Here is a 27,271-nt window from a genome sequence, read left to right as displayed (position 1 = left end):
TAAAGATTGCGTCTTTGTAGTTGTTCAATCTTTGGTTTCGGCGGAGAAGCTTGAGAATTGAAGGATGTTGATTGATGGTAATGGTTGGAATTGCAGAATTGCAGAGGTGATCGAGATTGGGAAGGGCGGAAGAGAGATGGGTGCCCATAGTGAGTCAGAGAGAGAGAGACAGAGAGAACGCTGGGTGCCCAGAGTAAGAGAGAAAAAGCCGGGTGCTCAGAGTAAAAATTTGAAGAGACCAAATTACCCCTCAAATTACGGCACTGAAACTAATGGCGTCAATGACGCCGTGTCTAGATAGTGGGTCGGGTTTCAGGTTTCATGTACCAAAATGCTCGGTTTGGAACTTTATGTATGGAAATTATTAGTGACCTTTACTTGATGTACTGTTTGCAAAGTTTTCCCTTTATAATAAGGGAAAATTTTAAAAACAGTTTACCAACTAAGGCCCACTATGGATTTGTGTAATGAAGTTACAAATTATGAACTTTGGTACACGGAATTTGAAGCCTGACCTTCTATCCGTACACGACGTTAATGACACCGTTAACTCTTATGTCCATTATTCATTTGTTAAAGGGTAATTTAGTACTCTCTCACTCTGACTCTTCTTTTTGGTCCAAAAAGAAAAAAAAATCACCTCTCTCTCTCCCTCTGACCCTCTCACTCTCTTTCTAGTTTCCACATACCCAAAACATATCTAATTGAAGAGAACAAGATGAAACAACAACCCAGAAGGAGCCATGACTTTATATCTACACAAACAACTACTTTATTCTGAAACATAATTCTTAAAAACACCTTCAGAATTGAGATACAGTGCCAGACACACGGACAAACTATTATAGAGCTATTACTATCAAGCTTTTCTTCAAGCACCAGACTCCATTAAAGCTTCAGGACCTCGCTCACTTGCAATTGCAAGGTTGCAGGTGCAGTTGACAGACTTGCAGCCACCGGAGCCTCCCTCGGTAGCCACACCAGCCTCATGCCGTCCATAGTTTAGTTTCTGTGTTCCCACGACACCCATGACAAGAGTCTTAGAGGCCGAGATCTGCTCTGTGATGTCTGGATAGTTGCCGCAACCTCCATAACCACCGCCGAGAAAAAAAAAAAAACCCAGAAGCCGACGCCTCTGTAAGAAGAAGAAGATGGAGATATATCAAACCTGAACCAAAACCAGAACCCGAATCGAGTGATAGACCAAAACATATCTGGAGATTCCGGATATCAACATCGACATACTGAAATTGCTGCCGGCGAAGTCTCTGGTTCGATTCAGGTGCGTGTGCAAGCCATGGGGCTCTCTGTTCACAGATCCCAACTTCATCAAATCTCATCCGGAGCGAAACCGATCGTTATTCCAATCTAATCTCAAAACCAACACTCGGCTCAGATGAGGACACACCTCCTTATTTCGTTGAGCATATTTTTCAAGCTACTGAGGTGAATGGTGGGCTGTATTGGCTGGTTGAGGATCATCAAACCACTAGGTGTGTGATTCTGAAGTTGATTTAGCCGAGTATTGGTCCGCTGCCAATGGTAGCATCGGATCCCGGAACCTGCTTCCGATTTCCAATTGAGGGAGGGGGAAGAGAGAGAGAGAGAGAGAGAGAGCTGGGTGCCCAGAACAAAAGAAGAGAGATAGCTGGGTGCTCAGAGTAAAAAATGTGAAGACACCGTTTTACCCCTTGAAATACGACAACTGGCACCAAACTAACGGCGTCATTGACGTCGTGTATGTATACTGAGTCGGTTTTGAAACCTCATGTACCAAAATTTATATTTTGAAACTTGATGTACTGAAATGCATAGTGGGCCTTACGTTGGGTGCCATTCATGAAATTTTCCCTTATAATAATTGAATCTGAGGCGAGCTAGTGGAGTAGTAGGTGTGAGTTGTTTATTTTATAAAGCACTTCTCTGTTCTTCTTCTTCTTCTTCTTGTTATTCTGCAAAATTTCTGAAGATGCATTGCCCCCTTGATTGGGCTTATTTTGGTGACTCTCTCTCTCTCTCTCTCTCTCTATATATATATATATAAACACACACACACACACACACTCACTCACTTGCATATAAGTGGCCGGATCATGAGTTGCTCATGTTGTGGCAAGAAAGTCTTAAGGCTTGTTAGCTTTAACTCCAGAGTGGCAGAGATTACATACAAGTGGATATTTATAGGAAAATAGTTTCCAGTTTAATTTGCTGGCTATGTATACAGGTAAGTTGATCATATTGCGTATTAGAGCAGAGAATTAAGTCGTGGAATCCTTGCTCACAATATGGAACAAGGCATCAAAAAGAATCTTTTGATAAAAGAGACAAGTTGCTGCAGCAGCAGCAGCAGCAGTGTTGACAAACGTGAAGATGAAGATTTGGGTGTCAAGTACAAGATATGGAATGAATCCAAGAAGATGTGGGTGGTGGCTGGACCTGCTATATTCACCAGATTCTCAACTTTTGGAACAAGTGTCATCAGTCTAGCCTTTATTGGCCACATCGGCTCTACTGAATTAGCTGCATTTTCTCTTGTATTCACAGTATTCGTCAGGTTCAACAATGGTATCTTGGTACGTATATTTGTTGTTTTGTACTTTTTTTGGCTTCATTTACTCCTGTCATCGTAATCTTCTTTTTTTCAAACTATTGAGGCAATGATAGATATGTTAGGGAAATTAATCCCCCGTTGTTGGGAAATTAATCCCCCGCCATGCAAGAACTAATAGTAGAGATGGAAAGAAGAAACAACCAAGCAAAGAAGACAAGAAGTTTTAACGAGGTTCGGCCAAAATCCATGCCTACATCCTCGGAGAGTTTTCATCTTCACTATGAGAGAATTACACAAGTACAAGATACACCACTCAAGTTTATGCACAACTCGAGCACTCAAGTTTATATCCAACCCGAGCCCTTGTATCCAAAAGGATACCCCTTGTACACCCTCTCTCAACCTAGAAGATCACTCTACCCCAAGAGCTATACACGCCCATGAACACAACTCCCCCTATCTTCTACATTTTGAAGACCCTTGGAGTTGCTCCTTAACCTCTCCCTTCTTGCCTCCACACAAGCTTCATCTATTTATACCATTGATAGAAGTCTCTAGACTCACTTCATCAATGCTCATTCATGAATCAATCACTCATCTCCCACATTAACTCCCTAGGAAGACTAAAAGGTCAATACATGAATTTAACCATGCATTTATTCCCAATGCATCAACTTGACCATGCATTTATACCCAATGCATGCACTTGACCATGCACCAATTTTCCATGCATAAGTTGTCACCTTGAATGCACAAACAATTAATACCATGCAAAATATCTCCACCAAGGAGGGATAGGCACCAAACCCAACAATCTCCCCCTCCCGAATTTGGTGGAGAGCTCCGCACCACCACTTCAATCCCTGAAGTCATCTCGACCCAAGACATCGCTTGATATGCTCACAAGCTGCATCATCACTTCAATCCTTGAAGTCCGTCTCGATCCGAGACACTACTTGTTATACCCACAAGCACACTATCACTTCAACCCTCTGAAGCCCATCTCAATCCGAGACACTGCTTGTTATACCCACAAGCAATCCATTGGCCTTATTCTTCCACTAATTACACATCATCCGAATCAGTTGCACGTGGTTCTAACTCCCCCTGATTCAATCGACCAATATCATGTGTAATTGCACCGAGACAACAATCACTAGTTGGCTCCGAAGAGGGACCTCGACTTCACCCCTTCCCCAGCAGGATTTACCTTCTCACCATCGTCTGAAACCTGGAAACTTGTAACTGGAGTCTTTGCTATACTCACAAACGAGACCCGTTTCAGGTACCTGCATCCTTGTGCACACCGTTTCCCTTCAACCTTCGAGGTCTGAGTTTTTCCTATCAGACGGAACATACTTCCACACTTTTCTCCCTACATCAGAACACAACTCCCCCTGCTGTTGACACCTACAGCCCTTGGAGTGTAACTGGCTCAACTTTGAGAAAAAGTGTCATAACCTTTGGAGTGTGAGAAATTCTCCAAGATTACTAAGACATTTTGCTGCACCAGCCTTGGAGCAACATGAGCCCTTATCATCCTTCTGTTTTGACCTCAGACAATCCAGCTTTATGTGTCCCTGCTCCTTGAAATTGCAGCACTACTTGCCCATTCCTCTGCCCCGGGATTTAGACCTGCTGCGTCTAATAAAGTCCTCTGGCAGTTTGCATCTTCCTTTGCTTTACATCCTTTCCCATCAACGATTTAGTAGGGCCTTGTTGAATAGGATGTCGTCCACTCTTCTTACCCAAGAGTGCAATTTCTCTTCCATCAATCTACACCACCTTGAATTGTGAAGCACTAGAACTTGCCATGGCACATACAACCTCACCAGCCATCATCCCCTTGAGTCATATCATGGTCCCTTGCAGCTCCACTTTTGAATAGGATTTTTCCCGAGTCCACCTTGCTCCCCCTAGCACGCGAATCACTCCACCTATCGAGTACACCATCGATGAGGATTTCCTTGAGTCTCCGACCCGCTCTACCTGCTAGGAATTTTCCTGAGCTGACTCACCTATTGCACCTTCGGGCTGCCACCTTGACCATTCACCTGACTCCACCTCGGATGATAAGTCCCAGCCGAACCATCGGCTCTGATACCACTTGTTAGGGAAATTAATCCCCCGTTGTTGGGAAATTAATCCCCCGCCATGCAAGAACTAATAGTAGAGATGGAAAGAAGAAACAACCAAGCAAAGAAGACAAGAAGTTTTAACGAGGTTCGGCCAAAATCCATGCCTACATCCTCGGAGAGTTTTCATCTTCACTATGAGAGAATTACACAAGTACAAGATACACCACTCAAGTTTATGCACAACTCGAGCACTCAAGTTTATATCCAACCCGAGCCCTTGTATTCAAAAGGATACCCCTTGTACACCCTCTCTCAACCTAGAAGATCACTCTACCCCAAGAGCTATACACGCCCATGAACACAACTCCCCCTATCTTCTACATTTTGAAGACCCTTGGAGTTGCTCCTTAACCTCTCCCTACCATCATTTTCTGTTGCTACAATATATGCAATTCGTTAATCAAGTCATCTTTAATCGTTTACAGCTGGGCATGGCTAGTGCGCTGGAAACTCTTTGTGGTCAATCATATGGTGCAAAACAATACCACATGCTTGGAGTATATCTTCAAAGATCATGGATAGTATTGTCTGTGAGCGCATTGTTCCTTGTTCCTATTTGTTTCTTTGTAACCCCAATTCTGGAGGCTTTAGGCCAAGAAAAGAGCATTGCACAAGTCGCAGGATATATTTCTCTCTGGACAATCCCTGTGATTTTCGCATTTTTTGTATCCTTTACGTGCCAAATGTTTTTGCAATCCCAGTGCAAAAATATGATCATTGTTTACTTGTCAGCATTTGCTCTTGCAGTCCATATCCTCCTTTCATGGATTTTAACTGTGAGATTTAAATTTGGGATACCTGGTGCAATGCTGTCAACAATTGTAGCATTTTGGATACCAAATTTTGGTCAGCTTTTATTTATTACATGTGGAGGATGTCCAGAAACGTGGAAAGGTTTCTCCACCTTAGCTTTCAAAGATCTCTGGGATATTATCAAACTTTCTCTGTCTTCCGGTGTTATGCTTTGGTAAGAATTTCTTAATTTTTCTTCTGTTCCTATCTTGTTGTTGTTTTCTTTTTATTGTTAAATGTGCAAGGTCTTATAATATACTTATTTTGGTCGTTGAGAAAATCTGGATACAGGTATATTTTATCAAGTAGGAGCTGTCATATATCGCATAATATATGTACTAGTGGATATTGGCTAACTTTACATTTGAAGAAACAACAGATTTTTTTTTTTTCATCTCTTTCCAACGGTATCTTGAAATTCTTGGTTAAGTTATTTTTCCATGTAGTATAAAATTAGGGTCTTTCTAAATGTACCCAACAAATTTCTATGTAGACCCAACAAGTTTTTTACACTCAATAAAAAAATAAAATTTATAATTGTACTCATAAACTTTTCCAACAATACCCTTAGCAAAACTCACACCCAGCAAAAATCATAGCCAGCAAATCTCACACCCAGCAAAACTTGGATTATCTCCGCATCAATTTTTGATGTTGATTGTTGCAGCAAATCTCACACCCAGCAAATTTCTTTGAGTAATGCTAGGTGAACCACATTTTAGGTGGTTCCCCAGAGCCCACCTTAGATGGCAGCTTATGTGGCGTATCCATATCATTAAAGCATAATTTCTTATTTTCATATTTCTATGTTTTCTTAATTACAAAAATCCTTTTTTTTTTTTCTTTTTTTCTTTTTTTCTTTCTTGATTTTATCTTTTAAACCCTTTTTTTTTTTCTTTGTGATATTATCTGTGTAACGTCCCGAACCAGAATTCACCGGTTTACTTGTCATTTGGACGGTAAACGACCTTTACTTTCGGTTTAGTAGTTTTAGTGGCCCTAAAGGATGACTTTTTGTTTGGGTCAAAATTTGAGAAAATGTTCTTCATGGAAGTTGTAGAAGACGTTAAACCGAGCGCGTGCATATGTGGTACGTAAAAATCGGAGCTCGCATGCCAAAGTTATAAGCGAAAAAGGAAAAGTTACTGTTCAAGGTAAGTTTCTATAAAAAGGGAAAATCACTGTGGTAAGTTTCCAATTTTGGAAACTTACCGGCTCTCTCTCTCTTCTCTCTCCTCTCCCCCGAACTCTCTCTTTCCCTTTCGGTCACTCTGCCTCCCCCTCGATTTTTCGCCGTCCGGCGAACAACCGGCCACCACAGGAGCGCCTCCTTCCTCCCTGCACCCTACCGGCCTTGGGTTGTGGCGATTTGGCCCAGAAACCTCGAATTGAGGCAATATCGTTCCCGGCTACAGTTTGGAGTTTCGCCGATTTCCGGCGATTCCGGCCACCTCCGGTCACCAGACGGACATCGAAGGCCGGGTTTTTGACAAGGATCATTTCCCCTAAGGTCTTGCAGTCCGATTTGCAGTGTGGAGGGAGAATTGATCGAAACCCAATTCTAGGGTTCTTGGAATTCTGGGTTTTCTTCACTGGTTCGATTCGATCATTTAAAGGTAAAATTGTGAGATGTTGTAGTTGAATGAATGGTTGGGTTTGTTGAGTAGAAGCTACTGTCCAAATTTGGTGGCCATCGGAGGTGGTGGCCGCCAGCGCGTGGGCCCCACTCGCCGCCACTGTGGGTGGCGCGTGGTGGCGCGTAGGGCTGACATTTAATTCCAATTTTTAGCCCATTAAATCCTATAATTTGAGTAGAGCTTGTTTGTGAAGTTTAGTAATTTTTGGAGAAACTTAGAATTATTTATGGATTTTGAAATTTAAGGTTTCGATTATCGAATTACGAGAATCCGACCGTTGGATATCTCTCGGTTCTGCCTTGGAACCTTTAAATTAACGAATTGGTATTAGTGGTATAATTTGGGCTGAATCCGAGGAGAATGGGAGATGTAATTTATGAGGAATTGAGTTTAGGAATTATATTAAATTGTTGAATAATTATTCACGGAATATAATCGTGTACAGGATGTCGTACCGAGCCCTGGCTAGATGAAGGAACTCGTATACATGATCGTTGGAATAGTACTGTGAGTGGACTGTCTAGTCCGATTCCCTTAACCAGCGGGGCTGGTCTTATTTTCTTGAGTATCAGAGTTCTTTCGTCTTTGCTTGGTTGTGGCTAGCGGGGCTAGTCGGTTTTCTTGAGCTGAACTAAAGTTATGTTTCTTTAAATTGTTGCATGCATCGGGATTTTTAAAGAAATAAATGTGGGAAAGTATAAAATACTTTTGGTTTTAAATTGTTTATTTTTGTCCACTCACGCTAACGTTTTTATGTACTTTCCCCTGGGCCCTTCGGTTTCAAATGCCCAGTGTGCAGGAGAAATTAGTTGAGGTCGGACGTACATGGAGTCGAGGCATAGTCAACAGTATGGCTTCCGCGATTGCCTTGAATTAGGTTTTCCTCATTTACCTTTCTATTAGAATTGCTCTGATTACCTGCGGAATTAAGGTTGTTAAGTCGAGATTTGTGTGTTGTGATTTTGGTTGATGTTGTTTGGGGGAGCAGGGTGGCTCCAGGAGAATAAGGATGGGTGATTTAGAAGTGTAAATTCTCTTTCTACAGGTTTTGGGTTGTCCACTTTAGGGGGAGTTCTGCCTAATTTTTGGCAAAATTTCTTCTAAGGTGGGCCTCGCAGGGTCACTTCGGATTTCAGGGTGAAATCCGGGGCGGGTCCTATCATTTGGTATCAGAGCATTAGGTTGTCTGATTTTGTAGACCATTTTCGATCTTGTCACCTTATATGCTTGATGTTACACAGTACCTCCCGAGTGATGGCCCGACTGCAGCGGTTCCCCATCGTATACTCTTCGGTGCTGAGGTATTCATTAAGCGTGTACGGTATATGTCTTGTTGGGTTCCTTGGATTCTATGGCTCCTGTACGCCGACCTCATAGGAATTTCGCTACGTATCAGATTGATTCATGTCATGCACCTGTCCCTAGAAATGGTAGAGTAAGGTTACTTTACAGATTCGAGTTGTACTATGAAATGTGATTCGAGGAAATGTTGTGGTTATTTCTTCCTCGATGCCAGTAAGTTGTTGGAGCTGGGTTTAAGGTGCGAGAACAAAGTTCGATTTCGTGTTTGAGTATCGGAGACGAGCGACTATAGCTTTGGGCTGTCTCCGAATACTTAGAATCAGAATTGTGGTTTGATGTAGGACTAATAGTACTTGTGGTTCTAATCTTGAATCGAGTTACGGGGGATGTGTCATGTAGAAGTGGTTGGTGTTGTGAGAGTCATTTTGGATTGATATTTTGCAATTTACAAAGACAACCGGATTGGGAATTTCCTCTATTTGGACACCTTGGTCTGTTGACCTGACCATGACTTGTGGACATAGTCTTGTCCAAGTGAAGAATATTGTCCGAGGTTGTGTGTTTTTGGTTAATGATTTTTTTTTTCGGTGAAATGGTTTATCGCAACTTCAGGGATTGATGATAGTGATCCTGTTGGGTATCTATAGTGGTTCAAGCGAATCACTATATGATATGGAGTTTGATTTGAATTCTGAATCGTGGAGTCATAGGGATTGAAATGTAGTAAGTTCTGGATGGAGTGATTGTTAGATTGAATGGTCGAGATTTGATAAGAGTAGTAAGTAGAGTAACTCTAAGGACATGAGTTTTCCCAGTTGCCTCAGGAAGTATTTAAGGTCATAGTTCGACCGGAGTTCTAAGTTATATTTTGAGTAAAACTTCTTACGTGTGGAGCTTAAATTGGATCGTTAGGTGGTGGGACCACCTTCGGATCTTAGTATCGTTGAGAGTGATACATATTGTTGGACGGGTGTCCATCATATGATGGGTGATGTCGTCAGGGGAGGATGACTGGTACAGCAAAATTTAGGAATTTGCAATCGATTTAAAGCACAAAAGTGAGAATTGAGGATGCGAAAGGTTTCAGAAATCAAGGACATTCGAATCGTCTTTGACGGTTTTGATCACTTTATCGCGTATGAAGGTACTGTTTGGTGTCGTTGGATATCCGTTTCGGTGAAATCATTGAACTTGGGATCAAGAATGGGTCGTAATAACCCCACGGAGTGTCCGTAGTAATGCAAGTGGAATTCCCATGTGATGTGGTTATGATCAAAGTTTTGAAGCTTAGAGTAACGAAGAAGGTTTGGTGATAGTTTCCTTGCGGGGCGATGCTAGTCAATAAGTTTTGGAATTCTGCCAGCATTTAATGATGGTTTTCTCGATGAGTCCTTTGGGGACTACGGAAGAATCTCTTTCCTGCTTGTGGATTTCGTTATTGCTTCGATATCTTTTTCCTTAATTCGTAAGTCGATTTTCTTTTTTACAGTATTTGGGGTGCCTTACACTCACGTAATCGATTTTAGTTTACCCTTAAGCCTTCTACTCTCGAAATTTTGCTTTATGTTCTGGTTACACATTTGAGATAATTGCATATTGCTTGGAACATAGGGTTTTTCTGTCACGAGCGGAGGTGAACCTTTCTTTTGGAATATTGAGTTCGGCGGGGTTGCTATGGAATCGATCAAATTAAAATGTCTGGCAAGGTTTCAGTTTGAGAATCGTTAATTTTAAGAATTGAATCTCTTTTATAGTTGGTCAACTCTTGGATCGGATTTGGAACATTTATAAGTGTTGTTGGTTACAGTGTAGTCCAGTAAAGGGGTTGGTACATACAGGGTTAGGAAAACTTTCCACAATGTTGTATCTGTAATAAAGTTGTCATGAGGTTTTGTCAGCTGGTTTGAAATGTTGCTATTTGGGCTGGTGAAGTAGTTATAAGAGAGAGTTTTCCCTAACTAATTAAGAAAGCTATTCTATTTTGGATTGATCAAGATTCGAGTCTAACATCTAGTAATTCAGATTGAGGTGCTCTCGGTAGTGAGAATTACTGAGGTATATGAATTAAGAATATCATTTGGGGCAATAGAGATCAACGATAATGACATGGGTTCAACCAGATTTCCGGCCTATGACTATTATAGAAGTGTAGCCTCAGCTAAGAACAGTGTTAGTGCGATGCATCTCCTCCTGAATTCGAATCTTGGGTTGGAATAGATTGTGAAGTGACGGTTATTGCTTTGCACCAGGTTTCGAACGACGTGGTACTCATTGCGTGCCATTAAATAAACACTTTCATGTGAGGAATCTTAACAGTTTGGATTGAGAACGTTGACAATTAGTAGATTCCTTGAAACATATGTGATTTGGAAGAGTTTTCCACTACATTACAATTATAGGAAGTTTGTGAGGAACAACGCTAGTTAGCTAGTATAAGATACTATAGGTGTAGCTAGCAAGGTAGATATCAAATGAGTTTTCCTAGTTGACTCAGAACGTCATCTCATGGCTTGACCAATGATTTTAGTCAGGTATTAGAGTAGCGCAGCGGAAGTGTGGTGGTCCCATAACCTACTTGATTAAGAACTTGTGGATTCGTTCGAGGTTAACCTTTGTGCGTTGACAACTATGGGACCTTTATGTGAACGACCTTCGATTAGGAATTTAAGCACAAACAATTAAGGAAGTCTTTTGTTTTGAAATTGTTATTGTTGAAGCAGAAATTATATTAAATAAGTGTTGCTTAGAGAACGGACTTTCAATAGTCTTTATTCCCAGCTTGGTAAAGAACAAGTATTGCTGGGGAATGTCAGTTTTGAGTCAAGGAAGAAAGGTTGACTATACCTAAGTACTTTGTAGTTTGGTATTGATTGTTGGAACATGGAACACGAAGAAAAGAGTGAAATATTATGATAGTAGTACATGTGCAAGGATTATGGCAGTCAAAAAGTTAAACGATTAAAAATTGATCAAATTGAGCGAGCTACCCTTTGATACTTGTGGTCACAGTGAGACCTTTACATGAAATGACATTTGATCAGAAATTTAAGTACAAACAGACAAAAGAAAGTGTTATTTTTGTGGTAGTTACAGAACTACTTGTCTTGGGTTTATAGTAACTGTGATCACCTAGTGGTTATCATCACGTTATTGGTGAACAGAGTGGATCTTCACCATACAAGTTATATGAAAAGATTATGGATACCTCTTTCCAAACGAGTGACTTGTAATGTCAGTACCTTATGTTTTCTGGGTTATAAACAGGTTGTGTTTTGCTTGAGTAGTTGGTATGGTTAGAGACTCTTTGGATTGTTAAAGTAGTGACATGAGATTGTGAAGGTGAACTTAACCCAAGGAAGAGACGACAAGTTTAAAGTTTTAGAAGGTATTGAATGAGGATTGTTTCTCTTAAAGTTTGATCTCCTTATTCGATCGGCCAACTCTTGGAACATTTTTTGAAACTAAGTTCTACGTGTTTGAGCAGTACTTCGAGTTGAGGTGTACTCTTCAACGGTTTGAAATTTCGAGGGCGAAATTTTTTTAAGGAGGGGAGATTGTAACGTCCCGAACCAGAATTCACCGGTTTACTTGTCATTTGGACGGTAAACGACCTTTACTTTCACTTTTACTTTCGGTTTAGTAGTTATAGTGGCCCTAAAGGATGACTTTTTGTTTGGGTCAAAATTTGAGAAAATGTTCTTCATGGAAGTTGTAGAGGACGTTAAACCGAGCGCGTGCATATGTGGTACGTAAAAATCGGAGCTCGCATGCCAAAGTTATAAGCGAAAAAGGAAAAGTTACTGTTCAAGGTAAGTTTCTATAAAAAGGGAAAATCACTGTGGTAAGTTTCCAATTTTGGAAACTTACCGGCTCTCTCTCTCTTCTCTCTCCTCTCCCCCGAACTCTCTCTTTCCCTTTCGGTCACTCTGCCTCCCCCTCGATTTTTCGCCGTCCGGCGAACAACCGGCCACCACAGGAGCGCCTCCTTCCTCCCTGCACCCTACCGGCCTTGGGTTGTGGCGATTTGGCCCAGAAACCTCGAATTGAGGCAATATCGTTCCCGGCTACAGTTTGGAGTTTCGCCGATTTCCGGCGATTCCGGCCACCTCCGGTCACCAGACGGACATCGAAGGCCGGGTTTTTGACAAGGATCATTTCCCCTAAGGTCTTGCAGTCCGATTTGCAGTGTGGAGGGAGAATTGATCGAAACCCAATTCTAGGGTTCTTGGAATTCTAGGTTTTCTTCACCGGTTCGATTCGATCATTTAAAGGTAAAATTGTGAGATGTTGTAGTTGAATGAATGGTTGGGTTTGTTGAGTAGAAGCTACTGTCCAAATTTGGTGGCCATCGGAGGTGGTGGCCGCCGGCGCGTGGGCCCCACTCGCCGCCACTGTGGGTGGCGCGTGGTGGCGCGTAGGGCTGACATTTAATTCCAATTTTTAGCCCATTAAATCCTATAATTTGAGTAGAGCTTGTTTGTGAAGTTTAGTAATTTCTGGAGAAACTTAGAATTATTTATGGATTTTGAAATTTAAGGTTTCGATTATCGAATTACGAGAATCCGACCGTTGGATATCTCTCGGTTCTGCCTTGGAACCTTTAAATTAACGAATTGGTATTAGTGGTATAATTTGGGCTGAATCCGAGGAGAATGGGAGATGTAATTTATGAGGAATTGAGTTTAGGAATTATATTAAATTGTTGAATAATTATTCACGGAATATAATCGTGTACAGGATGTCGTACCGAGCCCTGGCTCGATGAAAGAACTCGTATACGTGATCGTCGGAATAGTACTGTGAGTGGACTTTTGTTTTTAAGTAAATGATGCATGCATTTATTTTGAAATTATTGGTTTATTTAATTATCGTTTTATTTATCGAGCATGATATTTTGTCTTGGATTATAATTTGACATTGTTTTTTCATGAGTTTCGGATATGAACTTATTATGCTCGGATTTGGATTTATGAGTTGTTTTTGAGAATATAAATTGATTTTCAGAAATTGATTATAATTATTATTTGAAATTCTGATATTGTGATTTTCAATGAATTCTTTTCCGAGGTGATTTCCGGAATTTCATATTTATTTTTCATTCACCGATTTGAGATCTCCGAAAGATTTTCGGAATGAGATTTCGATGGAATTTTTCTTGTTTGTTTATCGACTTTCGGTTTTGGCATTGGGAATGCCTCGATGATGATTTTGGAATTGGTTTTGTTTCGAATCATGATGATACTCTTGGCGTGTGGGACACGTCGTTGGAAATTCATTTGCGAGAGTTGGGGAAGCCTTATGTATTTATGGATTTACTTGGTTTTCGGTTATGTTTCCCTGTGCCATACTGAGGGGTGATTTTATCATGCTAGCATTGATTTTCCGCCTTTGTGGCGCGGTGATGGGATCACCGTAGCCCTTCCGCCTTTGTGGCGCAGGTTACTGTCTCTCTGACAGTAATTCTGTAGCCCAGTATCCTATCGCTACACTTAGTGGCGTAAGGGTATATTACGGGAGTTATGAGAGTTCTTTAGCCTGGGAGGCTATCACCCAAGCCTGAGTGGCTTATTCGTATGGCTATCATCTTCCCCTACTCATTATATTATTGCTGGGCTAGCGGGGTCTAGTCCGATTCCCTTAACCAGCGGGGCTGGTCTTATTTTCTTGAGTATCAGAGTTCTTTCGTCTTTGCTTGGTTGTGGCTAGCGGGGCTAGTCGGTTTTCTTGAGCTGAACTAAAGTTATGTTTCTTTAAATTGTTGCATGCATCGGGATTTTTAAAGAAATAAATGTGGGAAAGTATAAAATACTTTTGGTTTTAAATTGTTTATTTTTGTCCACTCACGCTAACGTTTTTATGTACTTTCCCCTGGGCCCTTCGGTTTCAAATGCCCAGTGTGCAGGAGAAATTAGTTGAGGTCGAGCGTACATGGAGTCGTGGCATAGTCAACAGTATGGCTTCCGCGATTTCCTTGAATTAGGTTTTCCTCATTTACATTTCTATTAGAATTGCTCTGATTACCTGCGGAATTAAGGTTGTTAAGTTGAGATTTGTGTGTTGTGATTTTGGTTGATGTTGTTTGGGGGAGCAGGGTGGCTCCAGGAGAATAAGGATGGGTGATTTAGAAGTGTAAATTCTCTTTCTACAGGTTTTGGGTTGTCCACTTTAGGGGAAGTTCTGCCTAATTTTTGGCAAAATTTCTTCTAAGGTGGGCCCCGCAGGGTCACTTCGGATTTCAGGGTGAAATCCGGGGTGGGTCCTGTCAATCTGGGCAACGTCTTCTCTATCAGACGTTGTTTTCTTTTCTCCTCCTCTCACCCCTCCTCAACCCTCTCACCTCTTCTTCAATTCATCAACGCCTTCTCAATTTGATCTCGGTTTCCTCGCAAGTATCGTCAACAAACCCTTTGCCTAAACATGGTTAGTTCTTTTTTTATTTATTTTTTCTTTTCTTTCTTCTTGAGTATGAAACACGAATAGCATAGTTGTTTGAAATTAGGGTTTAGGGGGAAGTGGATTTGAATAGACAAAATTACTTAAACCCTAATTTCAAACAAGCTACGCTATTCGTGTTTCATACTCAGGAAAAAAAAAAAAAAAAAAAAACTAACCATGTTTAGGCAGAGGGTTTGTTGACGATACTTGCAAGGAAACCGAGATCAAATTGAGAAGGTGTTGATCAATTGAAGTAGAGGTGAGAGAGTTGAGGAGGGGTGAGAGGAGCAGAAAAGAAAACGTCTAATAGAGAAGACGTTGCCCAGATAATATCACAAAGAAAAATTGTAATACCCTGGAAAATCCAAATTAAATTCCGTGGATTTTTAGAAATGATTTCACGATAGTAGGAGCGAGTACGAAGCTTGGAGAAGTTGTGGAATTAGTTCGAACGGTTTTATTTTCGAAAACGAACGTTTTTAGGGGGTCAACAAAGTTGACTTTTTATACGTTCAAAATTTGGGAAAACTTCCTTCATGAAAGTTGTAGAGCTCGTCGATACGAGTTCGTGGACATGTAGAACGCAATATTCGGAGTTCGTATGATTAAGTTATGAATATTTGAAAATTGGGAATTTTCTATAAATAGGAAAAATATCTGATTTTTCAATTAAGGACGAAACATTTTCATTTTTGCTGAACAGTCCCCCAGCTCTCTCCGTTCTCTCTCTTCTTTCGACCGTCAGACCCAACGGGTCTTAGCCGACCCGACCCGGATTTTCCTTCCTCCTCCGGCGTCCTCCGGCCACGACCCGGACACCATGGTGATCGCCGCTCCAAGCCCGGCCTCCCTCCGGTGTCGCCTTGCCCCGCTGCTGCCCCCAGATGGAGATCGAAGAAGCCAGCCAAGAGGAATCCGACCCGACCGGAATTCCATTTTTCCGGCGTTGCATGGGCCGATCGTTCCCATTTTCGTGATCTCCTCCTCCCCCTGATCATCCCCATATAGGCCTTGCTTGACGATTTGGAGTGTGGAGTGAAAGATCACGAGTTGAAGATTTCGACGTCCCTGATTCAATCTGGAATCTGATCAGACGCACGAGATTAATCCAACTTCAACGCTTGATCTAGGACGATCTAGGCCGAACCAGGCTTAGCTCCAGGTATGAAAGTCGACCACCCTTTCATTTTGAACCAGTTTGTAGTTGGTCACTTTGCCATCTGAGGTGGTTGACCGGCGTTGACCGCCGCGTTGACCGCCCACTGACCACCGCTTGTGGCGGCGCATCAGACCATATTTCGAGTTTTCATTATCTAGGCGATGATCTATGCATCCATACGAGCGTTTTGATATATAACATGGTCATGTTAGAAAAAGTTGATAAATAGTGGATTTACGTTTTGACGTTACTATTTAACGTTTTTACGTTTATCTTCGGTTTACGATCTGTGAAGATCTGACCATCAGTTTTGCTTCAATTTTGGATATGTTGATCGTATGACTGTCCCGGTGACCTTGTGAGGTCATGGGCGAAGATCCGACCGTTGGATCTTCGTATAATTGAGAAATAGTGATTCGGAAGGCGATTCGTGAGAATCTGACCGTCGGATTTTCATATAATTTTGTGGAGATGTTAGTAAAGGCGATTCAGGAAGATCTGACCGTTGGATCTTCGTGATAATTTTGGAGGATGATCCTAAAGGCGATCCGTGAGGATCCGACCGTTGGATCATCATTAAATTCAGATCCGACCGTTGGATCATCGTTTAATTTGAATCTGAGCGTTGGATCGTCGTTTAATTACATATTTGAGTTGTTGGCTAAGTCAAGATCATTATTGGACTAGGTGATTGACGGTTTGAGTTGGTGGACGATTGTGGATCGTATTTTGAGCTGAATTGAAGACGCAGCGGGATTATCGAGGTGAGTAAACCTCACGTGGTTCATATTACGAACCCAATATATTTAATTGCTTTATTTTGCAATCATATGAACTATTGCTGGTGTATTAGACATTCCTGTGTGAATGTCTGTATATATATATTATTACGTGAAATAATATGTATTGTTGGAGTTGTGTTGAGTTTATTGTTGAGAAACAATATATTGTGAGAGGTATTGAGTTTATTGTTGAGAAACAATATATTGTGAGAGGTGTTGAGTTTTATTGTTGAGGAACAATAAATTGTTGTGATCTGTGGAGATCACTAGGTCACGAGGTGACCATGGCATCTATTAGTGAATCACGCTCTCGTACCGGGCTGGTGGTTATTAATAGTATTAAATCGTAATCACGTCTGTGGCCGGACGAGTGGTTACGTTCAGTTAGAGCTCTAGTCTGTCTGCCAAATGTGGAGTGACCTTATGAGTGAAATTGAGAGTAACTCATAAGTGTCAATATATATATGGTAACCTTATGAGGGAAATTGAGAGTAACTCATAAGGGTCTATATATATATATGAGTCTGTCTACCAAATGTTGGGAAATCTTATGAGCGAATTTGAGAGTAACTCATAAGTGTCTATATATATATATGAGAGTGAGGGATCTTATGAGCTAAATTGAGAGTAACTCATAAGTGTCTACATATATATATGAGAGTGAGTGATCTTATGAGCTAAATTGAGAGTAACTCATAAGTGTCTATATATATATATGAGAGTGAGAAAGTAACGTGGGTTTGTGGTAGTCTTGAAATCTAATAAATCAACAGTTCTTTCTTGTTTACTCATACTGGCTGTAAAAAGCTTACCGGGTTTTGTGTTGTTGCAACTCCCGGTACACTATTCAAATTGTGTAGCGGGTAATCCTACAGGACAGGAGAACCAGGACGGTGATCGTGCGGTTAGAGCAATTGTTAGAGTTTTACAACAATTGTAAGTTGTGAGGTGTGTTATGCTCATTTGAGCTTTATAATATATTGTGAGAGTGAATTGTAATAATGAACTCGAAGTTTCGAGATTTGGTTTTTTTGTAATTGTAATTATTCAGGTTTCGGATTTGAATTTATCATTCAAAATCCGGGGCGTGACAGTTTGGTATCAGAGCGTAAGGTGCATATTTGGTGATGTGTCAATACCTTCCGAGTGATGGCCCGTCTGCAGCGGATCCCCATCGTGTGCTCTTCGGTATTGGCTAAGTCATTGGGTATGCGTGAGTGTTGGGAGTTGTTTAGGCCGCTAGGTCGTTTTAGGAACGTGAATACCTTCCCTATAGTATTGACTTGGTTAATATGAATTTGTATTTGACTTATACTGTGTTTTAGGTGTTATACATGTATTAGCCAAGCATACTATACTCCTTAGGTGATGGAGATTCGAAGGGGTTGTACTTAGAACCTTACAGTTGTCTTGTAGGTTCGTATTGGAATAAGTTCAGTGGCCGCGAGTTACAATCCTTGAGGAATAGAAACCTCTTGATTCAACTCTGTTAAGTCAACGAGGATTGTTTTATGGAAATGAGGTTCTTTTGATTGTTGAAGTGTTTGGTTGAAGGCATGGTGTGGACCTATGCTCGTCTGTAATGTGGATACGAGTATTAATCGATAGTAATTTTGCCTTTTTAAGTTGGATATACTAATGTTTTTGAATAGATTCTTGACTCATGTGGAGTTGTGAGTAGTGTTGCGGTTAGGGAAGGAATTATTGTGGTTAATTCTTCCATGTGTTTGTAAGTTGTTGAGCAGAGTTTGAGGTGCGAGAACGGAGTTTGATCTTGTGTTTGAGTGATTGAGACGAACGACTATATATTTAAGTTATCTACAAGTACCTATAATCATAAGGGTTATTGAAGTGGGACTAGTAGTAATTTTAGTGATTCTAAAATTGAATCGAGTTCGAGGAACGTGTTTTATATACGTGGTTGATGTTGCGAGCATCATTTTTGATTGATATTTTGCGTTTCACAAAGACAACTGGATTGGAAATTCTCCATTTGGACACCTTGGTCTGTTGACCTGACTATGACTTGTGGACATAGTTTTATTTAAGTGAAGGAAATTGATTTTGTGAACTAGTTTTCTTAAGTTTTGGATCGTAGTATGGAGTTGGACTGAAGTGAATTTGAGGTTGTTTGTGTTTTAAGTTTAAGTAGGCGGGACACTTAAAGTTTTGAAATGGAGTTGATTTTGGTGTAATTAATTGGGAAAGTTAGAATCAGTTCTTGTGAAGGATGTTGGATGAGAGTGTGTGCCTTTGGTGATTGATCTTAGGTGATATAGTTAAACGCAATTTCGGATATTGATTTTAGTGACTTTGTTAGGTATATCCATAGTGGTTCAAGTGAATTACTATGTGATATGGAGTTTGATTCGGTTTCTAAATCGTAAATTCATAGGGTATGAATTGTGGTAAGTTTAATGGAGCAATTAATAGAGGAAATGGTTGAGATTTTATAAGATTTGTATGGGTAACTCTAAGGATGTGGGTTTTTCCTAGCTAACTCAGGATGTGTTTAGCTTTATTAAACCCTAATTCTAACGACGAAATTGTTTGTGTTTGGTTTGACTCAGAGGATACTAGCTAGACCTCGATGCGACTTATTTGATTGTTGGATTCTTTTTGAGTGATTGTTTTTATTGCATCATTATGAAAGATGTGTGCAGTAGAGTTGTTTATGGTTTTGAAAATAGTATTGGGTGACCAAGGTTCGATCCTTGGTGTTGTTGTTGGTTAAACAAAAAGAAAAGAAAACATGCACACCATCTTATTGATTTTATATTACAAAAAAAAAAAAAAAAAAAAAAACGAGGACTATGCTATACTAAGCCTAGTCAGCAGCTCCGGATGGATTTAGGCTGAGCTCAAGAGAAACGTTTGAGCCACTGTGGTAACCGCCTGAGCCACCAGAATAGTAACCAAAAGCGCTACCTTCCTCGGAAGTAGCCTTCAGGTTACCAAAGACGTCCTCGCCGTGCACGGGGAACAGAGGAAGAGTTTGAACCTCCTGGTGATCTCCTCCTCGTTGTTGCAGGGATGTTTGTCCTCCTGTTGTGCCAAAAGAGTTGTACTGGTATTAGTGTTGAAGTGTGAGGAAGAATACGAAACAAAATTTAAGTAAATAAATCCTTCATTACCAGTAGAATAGGTGGAACCAAAGTTGAGATCAATGGATCTACCATCATCAGTAGAACTAGTGGACCCAAAATTGATGTCAATGGATCCACCAGCTGGCCCAAAATTGATGTCGATGGATCCACCAGCACCAGTAGAACCAGTGGACCCAAAATTGAGATCAATGGATCTACCAGTACCAAGAGAACTAGTTCTCATGGGCACTGGAGCAGCCTGATTACACCTATTCATCTGCTTCTCTCGAGCCCTGACGTTCTGGAACCAAAAGTAAATGTTCTTACCCTCAACATACCCATACTGGTTCAGCTGGAGACAGATCTCGTGAATCTGCTCTGTAGTTGGGCACTTAAATCCCTTGACATAGTAAAGATCCTTGAGGATTCTTATTTGTTCTGGAGTAGGAATCCACCTGGTACGGCTTCGCCAGAAATCCATGTTGGCACTACTTCCAGCTGCTTGGGTGTTTCCTCCCTCCTCTGTTGGTTGCTGTTGTTGTGGTTCCATTTGTTGCGGGGTTTGGAGCTCCATTAGTTGCAGAGTTCGTGGCTCTTGGGTCATGGGGTGAGAGGATGTGGAAATCGAGGAATACATGGTTTAGTGTTTGAGGGAGATTTTGTTAGAAGGATTGGAGTTGTTGAACTGGTGATTGGAGATCTGAGATTCTCAGAGGAAAGATGAGATCGAATCTTCAAATGGAAGAAAAGATCTGAGAAAGAAGGATTGAAGATTTGGAGGAAAATATTGAAGATCTGAAAGTTCAGAGGAAAGATGGGATTGAATCAACTAGATGGGAGAGAAGATCAGAAGAGAAGGATTGAAATTGATGAAGGAAGGATTTGAGAAGAGAAAGGCTGAAGAGTTGAGAGAGAAAGACTTGAGCTCGGAAGAAAAATTTCTTTTCTTTTGGAGTGAACAGTTTTTCTCCAGAATGCACCTATTTATAGAACAAGGTGAGCAGATCTCCACCGTTGGATGAACGATCTCAGAATTTGAATCCACGCGTTGGATTAAAGTCGCCCCGAAACCCGGAAAAGCTGTTGGCGCGTGTTGAGCGTGTAAGGGGACAGGCCGAACCTCGAGACGCTGTGGCAGACAGCTTTAGCCGAAAGTGATTTGCTTTCCGTAAATCACGGAAGAGACGTGTCGTGGCACGTGGAGTGTACCGACAGTTTGTTGTTATTCTATCGCTTATGATAGAATAAATAAAAGAAGTTGCATGGATAGTAACGAGAGCAGCTGGTGCTCTAGTGGTTGAAGAGCAAGGCTCATGTACAAGAGGTCAGAGGTTCGAACCTTGCCTCTCGTTTATTTTTATTATGTTCGCTTATGACATAATAAGTAAAACATTTGTACACATTATATTAAGCACAGCTTGTGCTCCAGTGGTTGGTGGGCAAAGCCCTTGTGCAGCAGGTTAAGGTTTCGAACCTTGCCTCCCCCGTTATTTTATTTATGTCGCTTATGACATAATAAATATAACACGTGAGCATATATTAATGAAGGCAGCTCTTGCTTCAGTGGTTGGGAGCAAAACCTTCGTGTTTGAGGTCGGGAGTTCGAACCTTACCTCTTACAAATATTTTTGGATCTCGTATATGCTTGATATACGACGTATATACGGTATGTACGGTATACATACGTATATACGGTCTGTACGGTATGCATACGAATATACAGTTGTACGGTATGCATACGTATATACGATCTGTACGGTATGCATACGTATATACGGTATGTACAATTTCATACCGTAGCCGAGCTGGAAGTTGGTGGGCCGATTGGTAGGCCCAAATAGTAAGCCCAAATAGTAAGCCCAAATAGTAAGCCCGAATAGTAGGCCCAAATGTTAAACCCAAAGTGGTTTGGGCCGGTTCGAAATGTGGATGGTCCGATTTCTTCAGGCCCAATTGGCCAGCCCTAGTGCTTAACCCAAGGATTGAGCAAGCCCAAGTCATCATCATTGGATGACATAATTTATTGGCGTGCTTTTGGGGATGATTTGTTTTGAGTGATGCATCTTAAGTTTTACTATGAAGATTTACCGTGATGCTAATTGAGTAGCGAAACACTTTGTGAGAGTGTTTACTGTGCTTGTATGCCAGTACAGAGTGATGATCTATGTGAAGATCTATGTGATGATCTATGTGAAGATCTATGTGAGGATCTATGAGATGATCCATGTGATGATTTTGTGTAATTGATGTGGATTGATGTTGAACAGTTGTGTTGTGCGTTTACGTTTGTGATGAAAGGATTTAGTGGCTATAGGAATGTATTTTTATACAAGGGTTGAGGCTTTGTAGATTACTACAGCTTTGGGAAAGATGGAGATTCGATGGTTAGGTCAACCTTAATCGAGAGGAATTGACTTACGCTCAAATTTCGGGACGAAATTTCTTTAAGGAGGGTAGACTGTAATACCCTGGAAAATCCAAATTAAATTCCGTGGATTTTTAGAAATGATTTCACGATAGTAGGAGCGAGTACGAAGCTTGGAGAAGTTGTGGAATTAGTTCGAACGGTTTTATTTTCGAAAACGAACGTTTTTAGGGGGTCAACAAAGTTGACTTTTTATACGTTCAAAATTTGGGAAAACTTCCTTCATGAAAGTTGTAGAGCTCGTCGATACGAGTTCGTGGACATGTAGAACGCAATATTCGGAGTTCGTATGATTAAGTTATGAATATTTGAAAATTGGGAATTTTCTATAAATAGGAAAAATATCTGATTTTTCATTTAAGGACGAAACATTTTCATTTTTGCTGAACAGTCCCCCAGCTCTCTCCGTTCTCTCTCTTCTTTCGACCGTCAGACCCAACGGGTCTTAGCCGACCCGACCCGGATTTTCCTTCCTCCTCCGGCGTCCTCCGGCCACGACCCGGACACCATGGTGATCGCCGCTCCAAGCCCGGCCTCCCTCCGGTGTCGCCTTGCCCCGCTGCTGCCCCCAGATGGAGATCGAAGAAGCCAGCCAAGAGGAATCCGACCCGACCGGAATTCCATTTTTCCGGCGTTGCATGGGCCGATCGTTCCCATTTTCGTGATCTCCTCCTCCCCCTGATCATCCCCATATAGGCCTTGCTTGACGATTTGGAGTGTGGAGTGAAAGATCACGAGTTGAAGATTTCGACGTCCCTGATTCAATCTGGAATCTGATCAGACGCACGAGATTAATCCAACTTCAACGCTTGATCTAGGACGATCTAGGCCGAACCAGGCTTAGCTCCAGGTATGAAAGTCGACCACCCTTTCATTTTGAACCAGTTTGTAGTTGGTCACTTTGCCATCTGAGGTGGTTGACCGGCGTTGACCGCCGCGTTGACCGCCCACTGACCACCGCTTGTGGCGGCGCATCAGACCATATTTCGAGTTTTCATTATCTAGGCGATGATCTATGCATCCATACGAGCGTTTTGATATATAACATGGTCATGTTAGAAAAAGTTGATAAATAGTGGATTTACGTTTTGACGTTACTATTTAACGTTTTTACGTTTATCTTCGGTTTACGATCTGTGAAGATCTGACCATCGGTTTTGCTTCAATTTTGGATATGTTGATCGTATGACTGTCCCGGTGACCTTGTGAGGTCATGGGCGAAGATCCGACCGTTGGATCTTCGTATAATTGAGAAATAGTGATTCGGTAGGCGATTCGTGAGAATCTGACCGTCGGATTTTCATATAATTTTGTGGAGATGTTAGTAAAGGCGATTCAGGAAGATCTGACCGTTGGATCTTCGTGATAATTTTGGAGGATGATCCTAAAGGCGATCCGTGAGGATCCGACCGTTGGATCATCATTAAATTCAGATCCGACCGTTGGATCATCGTTTAATTTGAATCTGAGCGTTGGATCGTCGTTTAATTACATATTTGAGTTGTTGGCTAAGTCAAGATCATTATTGGACTAGGTGATTGACGGTTTGAGTTGGTGGACGATTGTGGATCGTATTTTGAGCTGAATTGAAGACGCAGCGGGATTATCGAGGTGAGTAAACCTCACGTGGTTCATATTACGAACCCAATATATTTAATTGCTTTATTTTGCAATCATATGAACTATTGTTGGTGTATTAGACATTCCTGTGTGAATGTCTGTATATATATATTATTACGTGAAATAATATGTATTGTTGGAGTTGTGTTGAGTTTATTGTTGAGAAACAATATATTGTGAGAGGTATTGAGTTTATTGTTGAGAAACAATATATTGTGAGAGGTGTTGAGTTTTATTGTTGAGGAACAATAAATTGTTGTGATCTGTGGAGATCACTAGGTCACGAGGTGACCATGGCATCTATTAGTGAATCACGCTCTCGTACCGGGCTGGTGGTTATTAATAGTATTAAATCGTAATCACGTCTGTGGCCGGACGAGTGGTTACGTTCAGTTAGAGCTCTAGTCTGTCTGCCAAATGTGGAGTGACCTTATGAGTGAAATTGAGAGTAACTCATAAGTGTCAATATATATATGGTAACCTTATGAGGGAAATTGAGAGTAACTCATAAGGGTCTATATATATATATGAGTCTGTCTACCAAATGTTGGGAAATCTTATGAGCGAATTTGAGAGTAACTCATAAGTGTCTATATATATATATGAGAGTGAGGGATCTTATGAGCTAAATTGAGAGTAACTCATAAGTGTCTACATATATATATGAGAGTGAGTGATCTTATGAGCTAAATTGAGAGTAACTCATAAGTGTCTATATATATATATGAGAGTGAGAAAGTAACGTGGGTTTGTGGTAGTCTTGAAATCTAATAAATCAACAGTTCTTTCTTGTTTACTCATACTGGCTGTAAAAAGCTTACCGGGTTTTGTGTTGTTGCAACTCCCGGTACACTATTCAAATTGTGTAGCGGGTAATCCTACAGGACAGGAGAACCAGGACGGTGATCGTGCGGTTAGAGCAATTGTTAGAGTTTTACAACAATTGTAAGTTGTGAGGTGTGTTATGCTCATTTGAGCTTTATAATATATTGTGAGAGTGAATTGTAATAATGAACTCGAAGTTTCGAGATTTGGTTTTTTTGTAATTGTAATTATTCAGGTTTCGGATTTGAATTTATCATTCAAAATCCGGGGCGTGACAAAAATAATAGGGTTTAAAAGATAAAATCAAGAAAGTAAAAAAGAAAAAAAAAAAGGAATTTTTGTAATTAAGAAAACATAGAAATATAAAAATCAGAAATGATTATTTAATGATATGGATATGCCACATAAGCTGCCACCTAAGGTGGGTTCTAGGTGGTTCCCCGGCCAAATGTGATTCACCTAACATTACTCTATTTCTTTAATTTTGTTTTTCAAATTCCTGTCTTAAGGATCATAATTAGATTAATTACCATCATATCCTCTAGTCTATTAGCCTGATATAGATTTCAGAAAAACAAGGTTGGAGAATTTAAGTGATTGAAGGAAAATTATAATGCAGCAATGGCATTGTTTTCTAGAATGAAGAATTAGTGTCCTAAGATTCCAGGTTTTAGTACACATTTTTATCTTTTGAGTAGAGAGTTGATTTTCCTAACAGTCTCGAGCTTTGGTACAACACAATCTTGATTCTTTTGACGGGACACATGGAAAATGCTGAGGTTTCTATTGATGCTCTAGCAATTTGGTAAGTTCAATGGCATTCCCTTCTATAATAAATATGTATGTACCTTTCCCCTTGATTTGTTTTATGTAGACTTCAGCTACATCATCGATCTGCTTTAGAACGCTTGTCGTATTTCTTTTGTTTTATTTTTATTCCATTGTGTTTAACATGTGTGCATAAAATACTGCAGCCTCAACATCAATGGGTGGGAAATGATGATATCCCTGGGCTTCTTAGCTGCTGCAAGGTACGTATCATTCTTGTCATCATGTTTTCCTAGATTCTTGAAATACTAAATAGTTTTTATAGAAGCAGGAATAAGATAATATCTCCATTATATGGCCTTGCATTTTAATCATATGGTTGATATTATGCTTGACTGTATTCACGATTGTGATGTACTGAAGTTTGGGTGTCGAATTTCTAGTGTACGAGTGTCAAATGAACTTGGAAGAGGTAGCTCAGAAGGGGCAAAGTTCTCAATCGTGGTTATAGTGATCACATCATTTGCCATTGGTTTTGTGCTTTTCTTGTTCTTCCTGTTCTTGAGGGAGCGTCTTGCCTACATTTTCACTGACAATGAAGAGGTAGCTGAAGCCTTCGCCGATTTGTCACCTCTATTGGCTTTCTCCATATTGCTGAACAGTGTTCAACCTGTGCTCTCTGGTATTGTTACCATGCATTTTACGCTCAAATCATGTTAGATTATAATAAACCAAAGGATTTCACGTATAGCATACGATGACACTTACAAGTTACGAGAGGAAAAAAGAGATACGAAATCACATTACGAGTATATTTTGATGGTTTGGAACGTATATAATGTTTACAACAGGAGTTGCTGTTGGTGCTGGACGGCAGAAAATTGTAGCATATGTCAATATAGCATGCTACTACTTGATAGGGATTCCTGTAGGAGTTGTGCTTGGTTATGTTGTAAACCTACAAGTCAAAGTGAGCAATTCTTGTATCTTCTCCTCTTTTTTTTTTTTCCCCCTTTTCATCTCTTATAATTCTATACCAACTCATTATCTCGACTCTTCTGTAGGGTGTTTGGATTGGAATGTTGTTTGGGACATTTGTGCAGACTATTGTACTAGTCATATTTACCTACAAAACTGATTGGGATAAACAGGTATTTACAGCTGATTTCTTTTCTGCCTTAGCCTTGACCTATTTCACATACAAGCAATTAATAGTAATTTCAATGTCTACAGGTATCCATAGCTCGTAATCGTGTTAACAACTGGGTGGTAACTGACAATCCGGAATCGAGCCCTGACACATAAAAATGTCCGGCTGTTAGTCTGGCGTAGTGGCGTGCTTCCTTCCTTTTTTTTTTTTTTCTTTTGCATTGTTCGTTGAATGACATGCAAACTTAGATTACTATTTCACACACCAAATAATCTGGAAAGCATAGCATCATTTCATTGGTTCATAGAATGTTTCCAGAGATAGACGTGAGAATAAGAGAGTAATTGAGAGAGTAACGTGATGTTATTATTCTTCTCACATGGAGTTATATATAAACCACGGTTTTTTTTTTTTTTTTTTTGAGTTGAATGGTGTTAGACTTTATTGATAACTAATAAACAGATTAAGTATAGGAAAAGATATTATACCAGAATGATTTCCTTGTATTTGACGATGAGCAATATATACAGAGATTACATCTTGACAGCTAAGAATCTCTATCTAGTTAGGAGACTAAGAAGGAAAGACAGCTAACGTGATT

The 27,271-nt window shown here is 40.5% G+C and overlaps 1 protein-coding gene across 1 annotated transcript; it reads left to right on the top strand.

Moving 5' to 3' along the window:
- The first annotated feature begins 1,929 nt into the window (after window positions 1-1,929).
- Window positions 1,930-27,166, top strand: LOC133721910 (protein DETOXIFICATION 21-like). Its single transcript, XM_062148685.1, has 9 exons — window positions 1,930-2,000; window positions 2,225-2,573; window positions 5,115-5,656; window positions 25,471-25,557; window positions 25,727-25,783; window positions 25,964-26,202; window positions 26,372-26,490; window positions 26,585-26,671; window positions 26,754-27,166. The coding sequence occupies exons 2-9, from the start codon at window positions 2,286-2,288 to the stop codon at window positions 26,823-26,825; spliced, it is 1,491 nt and encodes a 496-aa protein (XP_062004669.1). The 5' UTR covers window positions 1,930-2,000; window positions 2,225-2,285; the 3' UTR covers window positions 26,826-27,166.
- The last annotated feature ends 105 nt before the right edge of the window (window positions 27,167-27,271 follow it).

This window comes from Rosa rugosa, chromosome 7 (genome assembly GCF_958449725.1).
Source record: "Rosa rugosa chromosome 7, drRosRugo1.1, whole genome shotgun sequence".
NCBI classification, from domain to species: Eukaryota; Viridiplantae; Streptophyta; class Magnoliopsida; order Rosales; family Rosaceae; genus Rosa; species Rosa rugosa.
Note: the sequence above shows the minus strand (reverse complement) of the source record. Positions and strands in the feature narration are given on the sequence as shown.